The sequence below is a fragment of the Erpetoichthys calabaricus genome, chromosome 17 (assembly GCF_900747795.2).
Source record: "Erpetoichthys calabaricus chromosome 17, fErpCal1.3, whole genome shotgun sequence".
NCBI classification, from domain to species: domain Eukaryota; kingdom Metazoa; phylum Chordata; class Cladistia; order Polypteriformes; family Polypteridae; genus Erpetoichthys; species Erpetoichthys calabaricus.
The window spans coordinates 86960604-86982307 of NC_041410.2; the positions used below are offsets into that span (position 1 = coordinate 86960604).

The 21704-nt window shown below is 41.9% G+C and overlaps 1 protein-coding gene across 1 annotated transcript in view; it reads left to right on the forward strand.

The window, feature by feature from the left end:
* The window catches only part of hdc (histidine decarboxylase), a 29386-nt gene extending 15816 nt beyond the window's left edge, over nt 1-13570 (forward strand). Inside the window, exons 5-13 of the mRNA XM_028823472.2 lie at nt 212-334; nt 1733-1867; nt 2256-2399; nt 5333-5399; nt 7113-7275; nt 7372-7462; nt 9207-9305; nt 11903-12004; nt 12651-13570. Of these exons, the coding sequence (XP_028679305.1) occupies nt 212-334; nt 1733-1867; nt 2256-2399; nt 5333-5399; nt 7113-7275; nt 7372-7462; nt 9207-9305; nt 11903-12004; nt 12651-13463 (1737 nt within the window). The 3' untranslated portion in view covers nt 13464-13570. The remainder of the gene's footprint in view (nt 1-211; nt 335-1732; nt 1868-2255; nt 2400-5332; nt 5400-7112; nt 7276-7371; nt 7463-9206; nt 9306-11902; nt 12005-12650) is intronic.
* The last annotated feature ends 8134 nt before the right edge of the window (nt 13571-21704 follow it).

The window sequence follows — 21704 nt, forward strand, 5'->3', positions numbered from 1 at the left end:
GTGCCTTAACACCAAGACTACACTGCCATTTCCATTTAAGAGAGATGACGCTGTTTGGCTGTTTGTTGTTCAGTGGCATTGGCTGCGCCATCATGCATCTTATACTCTCATAGGTACTAAAACATGTCCACTCTACAAACCAGAATGGATGAAAGACTCATTGTGTATGTGTTACACTTTACCAGAACCTTCTTGTTTGTATATCCCAAAGGCTTCAAGCCCAGCCTGCACCGAGCTAGAGATGAACGTTATGGACTGGTTAGCTAAAATGCTGGGGCTTCCAGATCACTTCTTACACCATCATCCAGACAGCAAAGGCGGAGGCGTACTACAGGTAAGCCTGTATGTGTGCATAGGAGATTTTTACTTTTATTTTATTATTTATGCACTTTTTTCATTGACTACATTACAAATATTTGCTATTTTTTAGAAATTAGGGCAGATAACATATCCATAGGTGAATGCAAAAGCTGTTTACACCTGCATTAGTTAATCTGGATTACTGTCTACATTTCTGAGGCATCAAGAAAATTCATACAACTGAGTTACTTTTTCCTTTATTAATGAAAAATGATACAAATACAGACTGGGAAATAAAACATCTGTGCTCTGTTTAGCAGGGTTATTCATATGGGGGGATTTAATTACAGTCTTTAATTTGATCCATTCTCATTAAGTTAATTAGAAAAATTGTCAGCCACTATCTTATATAGTGTCTGTTGTTGCAGATAGCGTGCAAGCTTTATTTAAAATAGTTCCCGTCATGGTGAGCGATCCGATGCAGTGTTCTGTAAGACTAAAAGAAAATCTTTTCTTAAATTGGGCCTTTCATAGTGAGCATTCTCAACACAAAGTGTTGTGCAGTCTGCATGCTCTCCGTGGGTGATTCCCTAGGTCTTCTGGTTTCCCTCGCATGGTGAACTGTGAAGCGGGTTAGAAAAATGTTGGATGGATAAATAGAGAGAGAAAGAGAGATTTATTAAAGTGAAAAGCATCATAATAAAGATAGGTGGATAGATAGTGCAGCACGGCAAATGATGAGGCAGGGCAAAAGCCAAATGCTTGGGGTGTTTAAATCCATCCAAAAATAAGAAAAATAAGGAAAATATGCTCTCTGATAGGGACAATTAATTTTAATTAGGTCTATCTATCTATCTATCTATCTATCTATCTATCTATCTATCTATCTATCTATCTATCTATCTATCTATCTATCTATCTATCTATCTATCTATCTATCCTCCCCAACTACACTTCCTCTGTCTTTCTAAGTCCTCACTATCACAGTCAGGTCTGAAATGAGATGTGTATCTTCCATTGGGTGGGGGGGGTTCCTTGTTTTTTTTTTTTTATTATTTCAGTAATTATAGAGCCACTTCATGTAAAGCGCTTTATAAAGCAAACATTCATCAATCCTTATTCTCCACCCACTCCTGTCCGTGTACAGCATCAAGCTCAAGGCAGATAAGTCAGACGTCTAACCTGGTATTTATTTTCATGAGGACCATTCTAAGAGTAGGCCTGAACAAAGGCTTTTTATTGCAGTATATGAAGCGCTTTATAAAAAACAATGATCACACCACAGTCTTCATTTTCACATTGAATACTCTCATAGTGTACGTTACCAAGCGATCAGTTAGTATTTTTAATTGCACATTTGGCCCTGAACATACATGCTGTTGTCTAGTCAGACATGAATTAATTTGCTTTTTCCCATCTTGTGACCTTCTAGAGCACGGTTAGCGAGTCCACACTCATCGCCTTTCTGTCAGCAAGAAAAGCTAAAATCTTGGATTTGAAGAAATCTGAGCCTGATGTGGAAGAATCTGTCCTCAATGCCCGGCTCATTGCATATGCATCGGATCAGGTAAGGAATTGGAAGACATTGTGGGATAAAAGGAAATGAGAATAAAAGCCAATGAAAGATGCCATACATCATGATTGATTGCTCTTGTGATGCATATACTCTTAAAATAATAGTTCTTTAATGGAACTTTGCAGGGTTGATTTTTCATGGGAGTGCCATGAATCAGTTTTAATATGTGCCTTTCACATGTGTGGCTATAGCACATTTGGCCTTCACGCAGTTGCGGTTACTTTTCAGATAGCCCAGCTGGGCTTGCAGAGACAGAACATGTATAAAACAAGGTTGCTTACATGTGATTTTTTTTTATTTCCTGTGATTTTGTTTAATTAACTAATGTCTAATGCTCTTAAACTCTTTGTGTCATGATGGAGAATGTTTCTCTTTGTAGGCACACTCTTCTGTGGAGAAGGCCGGCTTGATTTCACTCCTGAAAGTTCGATTTCTGCCTACAGATGGGCACTTTTCTCTGAGAGGAGAAACCCTTAAGGCAGCTATCAATGAAGACAGAAGCAGAGGACTTGTTCCTGTTCTGGTAAGTCGTCTGACACTGCGCTCAAAGCTGAAAGTCGGTTTGTTTGTGTGTGCATTTGGAAACTTCTAAAGCAAGAATTAGCAACCTGAGGAAACTCATGGAGTCCTCGAAGGAGCCTTCAAAATGTATATACACACTAACTATGTGGGCCTGGGTTGGATCAGTGCAGACTTATATTATAGTATCCATCCCACCCATCTATTTTTCCAAACCAGGGAAGCTAGAGCCCACCCCAGCAAGTGTAGGGTGTTAAGCCGAAAACAGTGCAATTCTACACACTTTATTGTGTTGTTGATCTATCTTTAAATAGATTCATTTGTCATTTTTGCCCCTAAATCTACACTCAATAACCCATAATGAGAAAGTGAAGAGATGTTTTCAGAAAGGTTTGCAAATTTACTAAAATTCAAAAGCTGAAACCTGTCATTTATTTACGTATTCAGAGCCTTTGCTGTGACAATCCATATTGTGGTCAGGTGCATCCTGTTTGCTTTAATTCTCCTTGAGATATGTCGAGAACTTGTTTGGAGTCCACTTATGGCAAATTAAATTGACAGGAGATCATCTAGAAAGGCACACATGTATTAATATTGATAGATAGAACAAACAAATAAACAAACATACGTACGTTATTGGTCCCAAAGGGGAAATTAGACCTAAGGTCTTCTATTCACACTACATGCGGGAACAAAACCCAAGCCATGAAGTCCAAGGAACTCTCTGTTGACCTCCACAACCAAAGTGTAGTGGGGCATTGATCAAGGCAATGAGGATAAAACATTATTTTGGGTGTTCCAAGTCTCTCCTTGGCCCACTGCTTCTCCCTCCGATTTTCGCAAATAAATCACTCCTGCAAGTGATAATATGATACTTAGCATGATGAGAGAAGTCACAAAGTCAATCAGAATGTTCAAGCAAATTATAGAAAAAAACCCGATCTAAATCCATTAAGTAGTTCTCTCATGAAAGTGGACAGACATACAGACAGACAGATATTATATTATATTATATTATATTATATTATATTATATTATATTATATTATATTATATCCTCTTTAATAAAACCCCTGTGTGCATCCAGTGTCCGTATGTGTGTGTCTTCTGGTGAAGTGCGCATGCGCGGGGCACGGTGCGATGCTTCAAAGGCCGCCTGACACGTCACACAAAACAGAGAGGGCGGGACCTATAAAATATCGCACGGCCGATCCAATCGGATTTCTGGAAATGAGGTAAGACTTAAAACAAAAGGCACGAAAAATCCAATCGGGTACTGAGACGTGGAGACCAGCTTCCCCGAAGAGGTTGGATTAGTGTTTGTGGTTGTGCAAGTGTTCACTCTGAGGATGTCAGATTTGCGATTAAGAAGCCTGACCCGGTAAAGTGTAAAGTGTCAGTCGTTGAAGGGGTTTTCCTAAATATACGAATTTTCATGATATTACAATAGGATGACTTTTAAAAGTAGATTTATTTTCACGCACATAAAATCCATTGCTGGGGAGACGCCACACATACAATAATCAGCTGCACGCCAGCACAGATTAAAATACTTGCTGGGGAACTGCACAGTACTTGCTGGAGAGACGCCACAAGCACGATTATCAGCTACACGCCACACATTACATCAGTTGCTGGGGAGAATTTGCTGATTGCCCACTGTTGTGACAGAAAATGAAACGCATATTACGGACATCAAAGCCAGTATTACTGTCAGAGAAAATTACAGGCATTTTACGGAAATACAAACCAGTATTACTGCGAGAGAAAATTAAAGGCACACAATACAGTGACGCATATTACAGCCACATACAAAAGAGAATGCACTACTGTTTTAGCGCCCGTTATTGTAACGAGCTTAATGTCTAGTTATAATAATAATAATAATAATTCATTACATTTATATAGCGCTTTTCTCAGTACTCAAAGCGCTATCCACACAGGGAGGAACCGGGAAGCGAACCCATATTATATTATAACAGTAACGGCACACTACACGATAACATGCAGTGAATACACTTGACTTGAGCATTCCTAGTTTTCATCCTCTTTCTTTCTCTGTACGTTTAGCATTCGTTTGTTTAGAGGTTGATGCTCTTGTTGTTTCCTGAGCAGCTCTTCTTTTCTCCACCCTCCGTTGGCATCTTTTCGCGTTAAAACTGATTAAGTCAGTGTTTGTGTTACAATTACTTAGTATATTTTCCTTAATTTTTCACTTAAGCTGGCACTTAAGTCTTCAATCTGCCTCAAGAATGATTTAAAATATGAAGAGGTAGGGAAGGGATGGCGAAGGTAGTAGGGAATGAGAACGGCGCCCATATGCATGCACTGCACAGTCGCCCTGCTGGCTGCTGCTGAAAGTTGATTCTACAATAAAATAAAATAAAAATAAAAAGAGGAATAATCTTGGAGGTCAATCATCACCCCGAAAGTGCATAGTAGACTTCATGTAGTATATGTGTAGCCTACTAAATTTCAGGTCAATAGTTCAAAAGGTTTGTGAGCTACAGGTGATTTAAAATCCTGGACAGACAAATGGACAGCCACAGTAGCGTATTATATATAAAGATTATATTATATTATATTATATTAATAATATAATTATGTTATGTTAGGCCTTAAACAGTCTATTGACCCCCTTTCTGTCAGCTTTGTCAATAATGCAGGATTCACAAAAGACAGTTCATACACAGGTTAGAAGATGGATGACTCTCTTCAGAATAAGAAGAAATTAAAAACCAAAGCAAGACTAGCAGAGAGTCAAACATGCCTCACAGTAGTAATGCACAGTTCCATTTTATACTTTCCAGGCTCCTTCCCTTCCTTTTCCTGTCACCATTGCCCCATCTCACCCTACAGTGTTGTCACCAGCAGACTGTGGCTTGGGCTCATTTGTATTTATTTATTTGTTTGTTTGTTTGTTTTGTCTGTTTTTCAGGTTTGTGCAACACTAGGTACGACCGGAGTTTGCTCGTTTGACTGCCTGTCAGAGCTGGGTCCGCTTTGTGAGTGCCTGATTAAAATATTGTCATTCCTTGTATTGTTATTATCAGAATGTTTGACAGAACATGTAAAGAAATCCTGGTGTCAGCCTTTCATTGCTGAACTCTGGTTTGTGTGGACTTGACAGCAGACATATCTATCCGTCTAGTTAAGCCTGTTGTCACATATGGCTTCAACCATACCAAGGCAGCATAGAGACAATAATAATAATAATAATTATTATTATTCTTTACATGAATATAGCGCTTTTCTCACTACACATAGCACTTCAGAGAGTGGGGAGCCACTTCAACCACCACTAACCACCTGGATGATATGACAGCAGCCATTTTTGCACCAGTACGCTCACCTCACATTAGCTATTATGTGGTGAAGTGGTGAGAGAGCGAGCCAGTTAGAGACAGGGGATGGTTAGGGGGCCAGAATAACTAGGCCATGGTGGGCAATTTAGCCAGGACATTGGGATACACCCTGCTCTTTAGAAAAGATGCCCAGGGATCTTTTATGACCACAGAGTGTCAAGACCTTAGTTTTGTATCTCATTTGAAGGTTGACACCATTTTTACAGCACTGGGTCACTGGGATCCACATTCAGACCACCAGGTAGGTGCCACCTGCTGGCATCACTAACACCTCTTCCAGCAGAAACCTAAGCTTTACTTAGATGGTTTCTTATCCAAGTACTGGCCAGGCCCAACCATGCTTAGCCTCAGATAGATAAACTCTTCTAAAGCAGCCAAGTGAAAACTGGTGTTTTGTACTCACGATTTACAGAGCAAAGAAAAAGGGCATTATAGTGCAAATTAAAGAAAATAATGTAAAACCTTGATAATGTAATGGGGTGGCACAGTGGGTAGCGCTGCTGCCTCACAGTTGGGAGATCTGGGGACCTGGATTCGATTCCCGGGTCCTCCCTGCGTGGAGTTTGCATGTTCTCCCCGTGTCTGCGTGGGTTTCCTCCGGGCGCTCCGGTTTCCTCCCACAGTCCAAAGACATGCAGGTTAGGTGGATTGGCGATTCTAAATTGGCCCTAGTGTGTACTTGGTGTGTGGGTGTGTTTGTGTGTGTCCTGCGGTGGGTTGGCACCCTGCCTGGGATTGGTTCCCTGCCTTGTGCCCTGTGTTGGCTGGGATTGGCTCCAGCAGACTCCCGTCACCCTGTGTTCGGATTCAGCGGGTTGGAAAATGGATGGATGGATAATGTAATGGGACAGGATGGTGGATATCAGCATTAGTAGCCCTGGCATTCAAACTAGACAGAATTCCTTCACAATGTCCTTAATAGACTGAAGCCATGACCAGATTAATCTTGTCTGGCTGTACAATGTCATGTCCTGTTGACATTTATCTTTTGTATCTGTTACATTATATATATTTATTTTCTATTTGGTCTTCTTGGATAAGCCTAAAATTAGTTAATTAGTGGGTTGATGATGTTTACTATGAAAGGCACTATATACAAGACTAATATTATGTTATGCTTGTTCACTGGAAAATAGGAAATAATGACTGACATTTGATTTGTCTATGCTTAGTATTATTATTTTTATTTACTCATGTGGCTGGCAAATGGAAAAAGGTAGAATATGCAACTCCTATTGAAGGAGCAGGCCTGGAATCGTCTTACTGTTACACAAGTCTATATTGTTTAGTTTACTGGAAGGTTTATAGGGACATCATTGTCATCATAGACCTGTATGTTCCTTATATGAGCAGGTACGAGTGAGGGTCTTTGGCTGCATATCGACGCCGCATATGCAGGGACCGCCTTCCTCTGCCCCGAATTCAGAGGGTTTCTCCAAGGAATTGAACATGCAGACTCATTTGCCTTCAACCCCTCAAAATGGATGATGGTCCACTTTGATTGTACTGCCTTTTGGTAAGGAGACCATTTCACGCTTTTCCTCGGAAGACAATCAATGCAGTGGTTTGAATGTGAAAACCTTTTATATGAATACCTTTTTTATTTTCATAGGGTGAAGGATAAATACAAGTTACAACAAACCTTTAGCGTTAACCCTCTCTACCTCAGACATGAAAACTCAGGAGCAGCCACGGACTTTATGGTATGGAGGGCTTTGTATTCAGCTCTTGCTGAGATAACGGAGACAGGATACCCAAGGCTACCACAGCTTTGTCAATTGATATCTGCTATTATTTACATGCCTCTTACATTACAATCTCTTTGTAAAGTACCTTGTGATCGTGTGAAAGGCACTATATATGTTAAACACATTTCTTGGCTGACCGGAGCTGATGAATTGATGTATTTTAAACAATTCATTTAACGCAGGAGCAGAATTTAACGTGGGTAATTTATGTGCTTGGAATATTTGAACTTATTTGGAAATGTGCTATACTGTACATATTAAACTCATTGGTTGGTTGTCTAGAGCTGATCAATTAATGTAGTTTGAATTTTTTATTTAACTTGGGCACAATACATACTACTGCGGTGGGTTGGCACCCTGCCCAGGATTGTTTCCTGCCTTGTGCCCTGTGTTGGCTGGGATTGGCTCCAGCAGACCCCCGTGACCCTGTGTTCGGATTCAGCGGGTTGGAAAATGGATGGATGGATGGACAATACATACTAAGAATACATAACCTTCTTGTGAAAGGCACTATATGTATTAATCACATTGCTTGGTTGACTGGAACTGAAGAATTGATGTAGTCTGAACAATTAATTTAACACAGGACTACAATTTAACATGGGCACTATACCTAATACATTGTGACCACCAGGGGGCATTGCAGAACTCCAAACTCCAGACATAATTGCCTGATCACATGTCCCAGTATAAATCAAAGGTTTAATCCTAAAACTCCTTATAAAAAGGTTTCAAAAGGTCACAAAGCCAACACAGTATAACTCTTCAGTCTCCTTTCCCTGCTCTCCTTCTGCTCCTCCAGGACCACTTCCACCAGACTGTGGCTCCCCGTACTGAAGCGGGGCTGCTTCCTTTATTTAGGACCCTGGTGTACTGCCGGTGTCACAAGACGGTCTGTCAGAAGCACTTCTTGGTAAGATGGAAGCACCATAAAGGAGGGACCATCAATCCCATCAGAGTTCCCTGGCGGCACCCAAGGAACCCTACTGGGCTGTTCAATGAAACTGTAGTTTCCAACATGCCCTGCGGGTATCCAAAAAAGTATCGTAACCCAGGGATGCTGCCACCTAGTGTTTTGGGAGAGAAAATAACCCGAATAAATTTTCTTCCCCTGTCCTTCCATTATACTGGCCTCCTGGCCGGTTAAGGATCCTTGTTCAGTCCCTTCACGCCATCCATTACATCATACTAAGAATTCATGAACTTATTTTGAAAGAAGTGCAGCATCAAAGAGTTGGGGTAAGAGTTTCACAGCATGCATCATTACAGGCTACTTTACAAAGCAACGAAAAATACAGTATCGAACTATTTGGGTTGAAAAGTTTCACTTGTGCATTTTGAAATGTGCTGAAATATTAAGTTTACTTGTGAAGAAAAATACTTGTACTTGACATCATAAATATCGTATTTGTGTTAAAGATATTCATTCTAATCTTGCATTTGTTTACTTTCAGTGTAATATCTATATATTATCACCTATTGTTATTTCCAATTTTTATTTTGAAATATGCTGAGCTAAATCTGGAATATGAAATGTGAAGTGCAAATAAATGATTACCTACATTAAAAAAAAAGCTGACTGCATTAAAAATCTCTTTCCACTGTTAGACTGGGGCCGAAGCCTTTATGCTGTCCTTTGATTGTGCCTAACTGAGCTGTCTTTGAATCCCACCTCTTTCTGCTTGCCGTCTCTCTTCAGCACTGGCAGATCCCCCTCAGTCGCCGATTCCGCTCACTGAAGCTATGGTTTGTGATTCGCTCATTTGGAGTGAAAAACCTTCAGGCACACGTGAGACATGTAAGTCTACAAGTAGGGTGTCTTGAGGTGGTGGGGTGGGGGGGCTCCTGCTTTTATTATGTGTTTTTATATTCCAATTTTTTGTTTTGTTTTTTTTTCATTATTATATTAGCCAATGCAGAATGGTGTTGCAGGGGTTATTTTGTTATGTCATGGATCTGGTGTCCAGCGTTTGAATTCTACACGTGGTCATAATTAGTGTGGAGTTGGCGCATTTTCCTTATGTCTGTGTGGAATTTCCTCTCACATCTATAGAGAGGTGCTGTTAGTTTAATTGGCCTGGTATGAGTGAATGTAAGTGTGCCCTGTAATAGATAGATAGATAGATAGATAGATAGATAGATAGATAGATAGATAGATAGATAGATAGATAGATAGATAGATAGATAGATAGATAGATAGGAAGGAAAGGTGCTATTACATAGTGTGGTTGTGTGAGGGAATGACAGGCTGATACTACAATGAATTGGGGGGGGGGGGGGGGCAACCTGGATTTTCCCTTTTACTTGCAAAAGTCAACAAAAAAACATGTAGTAGTTTTCAAACAGAATACAAAATCTAGCACTAGAGCTAGTTCAGTCAACACAATTAAAACAGTCATGAACAGGCTGTAGTGTTCTTCTCCTTAGGTCATTTAAACCAGAAGTAATGCCACTTTCTGCCGGGTCTTGCTTTTATGGCTCAAGGACCAGAATGGGTGGAGTCACTTTCCCTCACTGGGTGGTTTCTTTGGACTGTGGAGGAAGAAGACGACAAAATAGTTAGCAGCAGCGCCCCTCTCTGCTTGGGGTGGTAGTGCATACCTGGGAAGAACTCAAAGGGTTACCCTCTGATGTGCATGCCTGACAGTATATAGATATACTGTATTTCTGCCTGTGGGGAAATTAAAACTTTATAGAAGCCCAAATAATAGATAGATAGATAGATAGATAGATAGATAGATAGATAGATAGATAGATAGATAGATAGATAGATAGATAGATAGATAGATAGATAGATAGATAGATAAACACAAAAATATATTAAAATGATATAAATATAATATTTACATTATAAAACAAACTACTAACCCCACCCAAACACACATCAATACATCTGGTTTGATTATAAGACCTTCTGCTGTCAGTTTCAGTCCTGTAGGTGGGAGTAAGATGAGGTCAGATCTAATGGACTGGCTAGTGGATAGTGGACTGGCATGGATGGTTCCTTATGCCCAAAACTTCTGGGATGAGGACTGCATGCTGACAACCCTGTAAATAGGATGCCATTTTGCAGATGTTGGCACCTAAGTGACTTTGTCTTTCTTCTGAGGTTTCGTTTTGCTGATGTGCTGGCCTCGCTTGTGTTATTAGTGGTGTCGCAGTAGAGGCGTGGAGCCACCTGTAACACCCTCAGGTACCACTCCAGACACTGGATTAAAGTCCAAGACTTATTTTATAACTTTATTTTATAACAGTAACGTGCACAAAGCACCCTCCACTCCACACTCATATACACAATTCTCAATAATACAAACTCTCCTCCTTGCCCATACACTTCGCCCTCCTACCTCCCAGCTCAGCTCAGTGTCTGGGCTTTCCCACAGTCCTTTTATATCCCCTGACCCGGAAGTGGTTCCTGGCCAAACCCACAAGCCCTTATTCCCTCCGGGTCAGGGTAAACAGTCCTTTTCTTCAGCCCGAGAGCACGTCGTTCCTTCCTGTCACATGATGATGACGCACTCCCGGGTTATAGGGCACATAAGAGCCCACTAGCCCCCTTACAGCGACTCCCGGTGGTCCCCAAGGTATCCAGCAGGGCTGTGTATACAAACTACAAAGTCCATGAGGCCCTGCTGGAACTCGGGGCACGATTATGCTGTCCGGAGGGCTCCTCCTGGCGGCCTGGGGGTGGCGACCGGAGTCTGTAGCCAGTCGGCCATCACAGTGGCTAAGCCCTTACCCCGACTCCACCTCTCACTTCTGGGCCAGACAGACACACACACTTCCACATGTAGACGTTTATATATAATATAATATAAAGGTCCATCCACAGAATTAAATTATATTAAAGTAATAATCCACCCAGAAATTAAACTTTTCTTCATTTTACTTAGTAGTGATGGAGAAAAAAAATGTTTTTGTGCAGATAAAGTTATGGATGGAATAGACCTCTATGGTGACCAAATGCAGGACAACAGCATCCATCCATCCAGTATCCAACCCGCTATATCCTAACACAGGGTCACGGGGGTCTGCTGGAGCCAATCCCAGCCAACACAGGGCACAAGGCAGGAAACAAACCCCGGTCAGGGTGCCAGCCCACCGCAGGGTGCAGACACACACACACTAGGGACAATTTAAAATCGCCAATGCACTTAACCTGCATGCGTTGTTAAATAAACAATTTCAGGGAGTCTGTGCTGGAGAATAAAAGCCCCAACTTTGTGATTTACAATCCAGCACCTCACCCATCAGGCCCAAGCAGCTAATCTTCTGGATGCCCTCGTACTGAATGATGCTGAATTAGCTGATGCAGTTTTTCTCCCAAGTACTGGATGTTTGGTTAAAAAGGCTGTCCAACAACTTGACTAACATTTGTCTTCTCTCCTTCATCAGGGTACAGAAATGGCCAAGTTGTTTGAGTCCTTAGTCCAAAGTGACACAGATTTTGATGTCCCAGCTGAAAGGCACCTTGGTCTTGTAGTGTTCTGCCTAAAGGTATCCTTCATATTTCTGTATGATTGCCTATCTGATGATGTCAAACAACTAAGAATCAGATATTCAGATGTACATGCAGGTCCCTAATAACTGAAGCAAATGCAATTTGGCTGTAAATTGATGAAGTGACCAAATATGGACGAGGGTAAAGCTAAGTTTTGTTACTGCATTAAACATAAGAATTAAAAATATATATCACAAGAGAAAAACTCCACAATCAAACATCGTGGTGAGGTAGGAATCAGGGCAAGGTGATAAAGCCATTTCTAAAGCATTGAGTGTGCACAGAAGCACAGGGGCTTCAATAATTGTGAAGCTGAAGAAGTTTAGGACCAGTAGAACTCTTCCAAGACTTGCCCATCAAGCCAAACTGAGACTTCATTCTGTTCCATGACTTCTCTTTCGGTTTGCCTTCATCTTTTATTTGCTGTCCATTCCCATCATTTTGGTCCTGACCATTACTCGTCCTTCATTACAAGTCTTCATGATGTGACACCTTCTGGTCTCATTACTCCTCACAATAATTTCTGAAATATGTAGCTCTAAACTTGCCATTGGTTTTGTGAACAAAAAATTGTAAAAGTTTGTTCAGTGTATCTCTTTCTTTCTTTCTTTCTTCTTGTCTGTATTTTTATTTTGAAAACAGGGACCAAACAGTCTCACAGAGGCCCTCCTAAAGGAACTGACTAAATCGGGGGCCATGTATCTCATCCCTGCTTCAATCAAGGGAAAACTGATCATCCGTTTCACAGTGACCTCGCAGTTTACCACCAAAGAAGACATTCAGAGGGACTGGAATATCATCCGACAGATGGCGACCACAGTCCTGCGTAGAGATGTAGTCACGGTGCCGCCCAGGTTTAATGAACTCAATGCTGTGCCTCTGCCTATGGACGATACAAACAGCAGAATAAATAGCTTTGCACCCCCAGGGTCTGACTCGTGGGTGAAAATGTACAGAACAATTGTGAGATATTCTCTAAACGAGTCCGAGGGCAAAAGATATACATCCAGCCTTAAAAAGATGGAAGGTTCAGATCCCTTCGATGACGTACAGACAGCAAACCAGCTCAGGCCCCCCTTGCTGATCTACAGCCATTTGGCCAGTCAAGGCAAAAGGAAGACAATACGATCACTGAGCTGCAACAGCGAACCCATTGGTGGCTCGAAAGACCTCACCCATCTCAACCTCTTGGCCAAAGAGGGGATTGTAAAAAACTGGCCCTGCAATAAAAGTAGCCTGCTGACCAAACTCCCCGAGAATGCAATACTCCTGGAAAAAAGTGCCTTGAAGAAACTGACCAAGTTTTACAGCGTCCCAAACTTCCCTCAGTGCAGCGTCAACCGAAACGCCAAAAAACCCTGCTGCCTTCTACAGAGCTTCAAGGCGCTCAATAAGGCCTGGTTTACGTGTAACCGGGTCCAGTCGGCCTTAACCTGCCTTGCTAACCAAAGTTAAAGCGCCTGTCGGGCTGTCTGCTTGTATTAAGAGTGGGAAAAACAGAACAGAAAGGAATATATATATTTGTGCTGATATTTTAAAAACAATAAATTGACGATTACTAATGAGCTTGATTTATTTTCTTTATTCTGATTCTAAATGTTTGGCCGCTACAACAGTCACTGTTCATCCATGGTTCTGTGAAGATGGAGCCTATTCAGCAGACACTTTGCCACCACTGCTGGGCGCACTCCTGCACACACCTTCACTCACTCACGCCTGGTCGGTTTAGGACCAGCCGACTACTAAACAGGATAGGATATCTTTGGGCTGTGTGACATGAAAGGAAAGCATCCACAAAATGACGCAGATTATAATGAATCTATGCAAGACTTAATCAAAAAATGAAAGTAATTTGAAAACTACGCGGTAACCGTGCTATACATTCGCAATGGGTTATGGGTAGTCGAAACACACATAGCTCAGCACTCTGCTGTTCGTCTAATATGAAGCCAAGGTCTACTGAACATGGAAGCTGTGCTGCGGGATTACACTGTTGTTGAACAACATGTTGCGGTCAGATTTCTTTGGGCAGAACGACTGAAATCTGCTGAAATTCGCCGAAGGATGTAGGCTAAGCATGGAACTGAAAATGAGAAGTTTATGAATGGCTAGAAAGGGTCAAAGTGGGAAGAACAAGTGTAACTGATGAAGCTTGATCTTGTCGACTATCAACATCGTGCACACAAGTCCACATAGCAAATGCCTTCATCAGAGATAACCAGCAGATCACATTGTCTGATGTTCCTGCACATTTGGATATCAACTATGGATCTGCACAAGCCATAGTGCAGGGGTCCTCAATCACAGTCCTGGAGGGCCGCAGTGGCTACGGGTTTTCTTTCCAACTAGTTTCCTAATTAGAAGACAGTCCTTGCTGATAATAAAACTTGGTATTTAACTGTTTGGCTTCTTAGTGATTTCATTCATCTGAAAAAAATGTTAATTTCACTGTAGAGTTTCCTTCTCTGAGAACATTATCCCTGTGTTTTGTGGACCAGAGCAGATTTAAACTTAATGCTCCTTCCTGTTCCCCTCTCATTTATTTCTTGTGAACAGTAGGCGACGTTGCAGCACCACAAGCAAACACAGCCACACTAGATCAGTCCTGGGTTCAAATAACACGGGTTTATTAACCAAAATATCTCATAATAAGGCCCTTTATCAATATTCTTCTTCCTCTTTCTTGTTCCATCACACCCCCCAGGCGAGTGTTGCCTTTCTCCACTTCCAGCTCCGACACTGACTCCGAGCGGCTCCTTTTATCTATGAGCCGGGACTACTACTGGTGCGAGGGCATAGCCCAATGGAAATACTTCCGGGTCACTCAGAAGTCTTGTAAAGTAGGGATTACCAATCCCAACAGCTCCTCCTTGTGGCTCCCACTGAACCCAACTGGGCTACTCCATAGGACTACAACTCCCATTATGCCCTTTAGGTATCTGTGTGGGAATCCTGGTCTGGATGTGCTGCCATCTGGCATATCGGGGGAAGCCACTACTCCAAATACAACATCTCCCCCTGTTCATTAATTACATTGGCCTCCCAGCTGGGTAATGAATTGTGCCCCGTTCTGGTCTGGATGCCAGCCAGTGCCTGTCATCTATTACATTCAAAACATGTTTTGAAAACATAACTTCATGGCACACATTCACAGGTTTACAAGGAGGCACGTTAGCTGGAGAGCTGCTGGTTTATTGGTTATCTGCATTTCATCATTAACTAATGTCTAGTTAAAAAAACTTAAATGCAGCTGCTAAAATCTAAAATAGGCAATTAAGGGTTCTGAATTGTAAAATGCAAGAGAACTAAAATTAAGCCCAGAAAACGTATTGCTTTAGCAGTAAATAAATGGGTTCTAGTTAAGAAAATGGTGAAATTCTGCAATCACTGCGGACTCTCCAGGACTGTTATCTCTGATCTACAATGGGACTAAAATTTGTCTTTGAACGAATGAAAGCTCAAATAAGTTAAATACCGAGGTTCATTTATCAGCAAGGACTAAGTTTTAATTAGGAAACTGGTTGAAATAAAAACCTGTAGCCAGTGTGGCCCTCCAGGACCGTGACTGAGGTCCACTGCAATAGTGCATGGTTACTTGGGGGGTATAGTAAAATTCGCACAAGACGGGCACCCAAACAGCTTCCCAACCTGCACACGCCAACATCCTTCAGTGAACCTTCAGGTTTTACTCCCACTGCCCAACGTCGTGTTGCTCAGCAATGGTGCCTGTTCCATGTTCATTTGACTTTGGCTTCAACAAAACTTAACGCCAGAGCTTTGCGCTTACCCATAAGCCATTGCAAATGGGTTGCACTGCATCGGCTTCTACTCATTGTGTTTGATTTGCCTTTATTTTTTGATTTCCCCTCATGTTTAGAACATTAGAACCTGAGTCTGTCTCTGCTATTTCTGAAATCTGTGCAAATTTATTGTTTAATTATTTTATTATTCCAGTGAAGTCGTCACAGCACCAGCATGAACAGTTCATTTTGTGTTGCTGTTGTTGTTGTGGGTGTTTCTGATGGCCGCAGCCATATTGTTTGTAGCGTGGATGTCCATTGCTAGCCATGTGATTTCCTTGTGCTTACCTATTAAGGATGGTGACACACAGCAGCTTATTAATCAACTCTTGGATTCCCATCTAAAAACAAATTTCGTGGTAGTGATGGCCACTCAAGATCGTGTGAGGACTTCTGGTTTAAAACCGTCTTTGCTTTTGAATGAATTCCTGTTTTTCTTTTAAATATTACTGTCCCTCAGGTACAAATCTGATGCAAATTCTTAATGTCTTGTTTCTATTTCTGAGTTTTCTGGCTTCCTCTGCACTTTTTTGAATATCTCTGAATGAGTGTTTTCCTTTCAGATGTTCATAATACAGATATACCACCTGAAGGAAAATCAAAACTTTATGTAGACGCATATTAGGCGTCATCCACACTCTCGTGTTCACAACAAAATGGCCTCCATGCTGTGGGGATTAAAAAGAGAGAAATAAATAAATGGAATCAAACAAAAGAACATTCATTAGAGAGATGGGGCTCATTGTCATTTATTAAAAAGAGACCGAGTGCCGAAACCAACAGAATTTGAAGTCTAAGGTCCTTCCTATGATCATAAACATAATCTTATTTTGGAGGGGCCTGTCAGCCATGACTACAGTAGGTGCTTCTTTTGCAAACACAGTCAAAGTTGGGCTTTGCCAAGTTTTATAGTGGCACTTGATGGCATCACACATCATATGACTTTGAAGGAATACTCCACACAATGTTAAATATTAAAAAAATACACAACATTTTGGCAGAAGGGACATAGGAGATGGTGACGAAGGTTCTGTGGTCTGACGAGACCCCAATTGAGTTGATGTGATGCTACACATCATGTTAGCCTGCATGTTATTAAGAGCTCAGCATCCTCAAAGTGAAGTGTGGTGGTGGCAGCCTCAGGCTGTGGGGATGCAGGTCCTGGAAGGCATGCGAGGGTAAAATGAAGGACGCAAAATGTGGGGAAATCCTGGAGGAAAACCTGACACACTCTGCAAGAAACCTGCGCCCTGGAAGAAGATTTGTGTTCCAGCAGGACAACAAGCCCAAGGCTGAAAGCCAAAGCTCCACAGGAATGGCTTCAAAACAGCAACATGTACGTGCTGAAGTGGCGAGTCACAGTCCAGGTCTCAATCCAATTGAGAATTTGTGTCTGGACTTTATAAAAGGCTGTTCACTCGCAAGGACCGTGATATCGGACAGAGCTTGAGCACAGAAGAATGGAGAAAAGAAATGATAGAAAGAGATCTGAACACACAGACTCATGGCTAAATACCACCTCGAAGGGGGTGAATGATTATTGGATCAATTATTTTGTAATAATAATTCTTCACATTTATATATCATTTTTCTCACTACTCAGTGTTTCAGGGAGTGGGGAGGCACTTCAACGGACATTAATGTGTAGCCCCCAACCTGGATGATGTAACGGCAGCCATTTTATGCCAGTACACTCACCACACATTAACTGTTAGGTGGTGAAGTGGTGAGAGAGAGAGAGAGCCAATTAGAGATGGGGGATGATTAGGGGGGCATGGTGGGCAATTTAGCCAGGACATTGGAATACACCCTGCTGTTTATGACCACAGAGAACCAGGACCTCGGTTTTTCGTTGTGTGGCGGATGGGGAAAAGACCGGGGGATTGTCGGGACAGTTTCTTCCCCAGGCTGATAGAGGGAAGCCCCCTTGGTTTCCAATGGGGTCACGTGCTATGAGCATGGGGGCTCAACCCTGGTGGTAGACCAAGGGGGTGCATCGACCTTTCCGGGGCCTTATTTGGTCACGCTTCCACTACAACTGGAAGAGTCCATCCAGGTGCCTATAAAAAGGAGCCGCCTCACTCCATAAGTAGCCAGAGTCGGGAGGAGAGGACAAAGCCTGAAGAGAAGTGGAGGGAGAAGGTCTGGCAGAAGAAGGGACTGAATGGTGTTGGTGTGTTGCGTTGTGTTGGTAAAACTGTAAATAAACGTGTGGAGTGTGGCAAAACCTGCCTGTCTGTGTCTGGGTTAGGGTGGCAGTACTCCCCCTAGTGGCTCACAGTCTCATCTGTAGGACAGCGCCATATTTACAGCACAGTGTCACCGTCGCTACACTGGGATCCACATTCAGACCACAGGGTAGGCGCCCCCTGCTGGCCTCACCAACACCTCTACCAGCAGCAACCCAAGCTGAATGCTGCGTTTTATGAATTGCTTTCCAAGCGTACCATTACTCTTGTGATGTTATTTGATTTTGTTTGACTGGGCTGTATTCTGTTATGTTTTCTTTCTAAATAAAAGGATTAAAAAAAAAAACAAAGCACAATGCCTGTTTGTTTTATCGTGTGAGGTCCTATTGGTGACCCGGGCCAGGATATGCTGAGCTTTAGGGAGATGACCTCTTCAGAAGTGCAGGTGGTGTGGCCGATTTGTCATTAATTTGGACCGTTTTGCAAAGATCTGCTTTCATGTGCAACGCTAGGCACAACGGGGGTTTGCTCGTTCGACTGCCTGTCAGAGCTGGGATGGCTTTGTGAGTGCCTGATTAAAATATTGTCTTTCCTTGTATGGTTAACATCAGAATGTTTGACAGAACAAATAAACTCTGGAGCCAGCCTTTCACTGCTGACCTCTGGTTTGTGTTGCAAGGACTTGACAGCAGACATATCCATCTGTCTAGTTAAAACTGTTAAACATTAACACGTACTGTATGTCTCCAACCATAAGGCAGCTTTGAGACAATAATAATCATTTTTTTTACATATATATAGCACCTTTCTCTCTACACGAAGCACTTCAGAGAGTGGGGAGGCACTTTAGCCACCACTAATGTGTAGCATCCACCTGGATGATGGGACGGCAGCCATTTTTGCGCCCGTACGCTAACCATACATTAGCTGTTAGGTGGTGAAGTGGTGAGAGAGCAAGCCAGTTAGAGACAGGGGATGGTTAGGGAGCCATAATGACTCGGCCGGGGTGGGCAGTTTAGCCAGGACATCGGGATACACCCTGCTCTTTAGAAAAGATGCCCAGGGATCTTTTATGACCACAGAGAGTCAGGACCTCAGTTTTATGTTTCGTCTGAAGGGTGAGACCATTTTTACTGCACTGGATCATTGGGGTCCACATTCAGACCACCAGGTAGGTGCCACCTGCTGGCCTCACTAACGCCTCTTCCAGCAGAAACCCAAGCTTTTCCTAGATGGTCTCCCATCCAAGTACTGGCTGGGCCTGAACATGTTGAGCTTTAGGGGGATGACCTCTTCTGAAGTGTAGGTGGTGTGGCTGATTTGTCATTCATTTGGACCGTTTTGTGGAGATCTGTTTTCACATTGATATTAAAGAGTATTTTTTTCTGTTGATCAATACTAAAAAGGTCAAATTAAATCCAACTGTGATTCAATAAAATGGGAAAACTTCCATGGAGGGGGTGAACACTTTTCATAGGCCGTGTAATTTGATTTGCTTCTGGCCTTGCTATTATATTTATGTATTTCAATGAAAAATATTAATCCCTGAGGAAAGACAAAGCCAAATTAAATACACTGTAATTCAGTACAATACATAATACTGAAACGTAAAAACTTCCCAGGCGGGTTTGGGGGTGCACTTTTTTATAGGTGTAATTTCATTGGATTATTGATTTATGGAAGACTTTTGATTTTTGGATTCATTTTAATTAAAGCACCGTTTCACTTTTGCATCTACCCCTTGTCCTCATGTGCCTGGCTCATCTCGGTTATGAATATCGATGATTCGGATTCAAGAGGCTCCCTGGATGCAGTAGGAAGAGTTGAGCTAAACTGGATTGTCACAAGTAGACGATGTAGAGAGTGGAGTAGCAGGACAGTAGTGTAGGCCGTTATCCAGGCCAGCAGCGTTATGACGGTAGATGGGTGGGCCGTTGTACCTGCCTTTCGGGTATAGACCACTAGGCGGCTGGCCCAAAAACCAGCCTGCTGGGTTCAAAGGTGTTGTAGAACATACTGCATATATGGCGTACAAGTTAATAACTGCCCATGAGTGAATTTCGTTTCTTTCTCTCTAATAAATAAACCGAGTTTTTTGAATGTTTATTTATCCCTGTGATTTGTTAATTGTCATAGCAAAAGCTATTCTAACGGGAAACTGTAAACGTTTTAATACGACTGGCATATCAAGATCTCCTCTGGTGTCTAATGTTACCCCTGAAGATGGACTACATTACCTTTCTTGTCGCCTGTTAAAATTTTACATGTCAGAATTTTTCGACGGATTTTGAATACAATTAATCTTGCTCCATTTCATAGCCCATCACTCATACATAAATTACGCCATAACATTATGATACGTCCTTCTTTCAACAGTAATTCGGCTGGTGGAAGATCGGATGGTGTTAACAGTTGTAGATATTCTTCCTGATATTGTAAGTTGATGTTTTCATCTTCCGCACCATCACCACCAACTGTTTCAGCAGAGTCTATTGATACAATTTAACCAGTCTGCCGTGTAACCGATTGACAATTTTCACGTTAATTCATTTGACTTCATTGTTTCTCCGGGCTAGGATTGCCCGTGTACTCATTTCTTTTGTTGATAATCCTTCGGGATGGAATTCTTCAATAAGATTTGGACATAATACGTCTTATCTTATCGGGAAATTAAAGTGAGGAAAACGTAAAAATTTATAAGAGCTGAGAGCACAGGAAGTGTGTCTGACAAAAGCATTCACACGAATGAGAGCGTCGCCGTGGGCCGTTAATCAGAAATGGTGGCGAGGAGGGCGGGACTTGAAAAAATCTCTTGGCAATAGTCTCGTCCCAAGATCTTCTTTTATAATAGAGAGAAATGTGTAAGTTAACCCCTGCCTGTTTCTTTATTCTGTCTAATTGTCTGAGCTTACAGATGTAGAAGAGAAGGGAAGAGGAAGTGTTGAAGTACCTGACCACAGAATGGTAAGTGTATGAGATTTAAGACATTTTATTAAGGGCTACACATTTAAGGGTATAAAATGGGGAAAACAGGGTCACCATAGGACCTCAAACAGACATTGTGCTTTATTGTTTTTTAAATCTTTTTATTTGGAAAGAAAACATTATAACAGAATAGAGCTCAGTCAAACAAATTCAAATAACATCACAAGAACAATGGTATGCTTGGAAAGCAATTCATGAAACGCAGCATTCAGCTGCTAAACCAGCAGGAGAAAAAGAGCAGCTGGGGCCAAGAGTGAGACAGAGAAGCTGAGCAAAATGGCACACTGCTGTGTGCTTGAGCTGTAAGGGGATAACGTCTGACGGACTCACAGACAGACAGACGTGCAGTAGGACCCAGAGAGGCAGCAGGGATTTGATTTGCTTGTTTCAAGACATCCTCCTTATTTAGACACAGTCTCTGAGATACAGGAACACTCCCAAGTATCATCCAGTATACATTAGATTACTTAGTTAATTATTGTATAAGAAATTCAAAAATAGACATTTTCAGCAATTTACAGGGACAGTGGAACCCCGGTTTGCGAGTAATTTGGTTTACGGGTGTTTTGCAAGACGAGCAAAAATTTTTAATAAATTTTGACTTGATAAACGAGCGAGGTCTTGCAGTACGAGTAGTATGTATACGCTTTGTCTGCTGAGCGTCATGTGATCACAGCTGAGCTGACGGTTCTTCTGTCTCTCGCTGTGGGATTGTGGGCAAT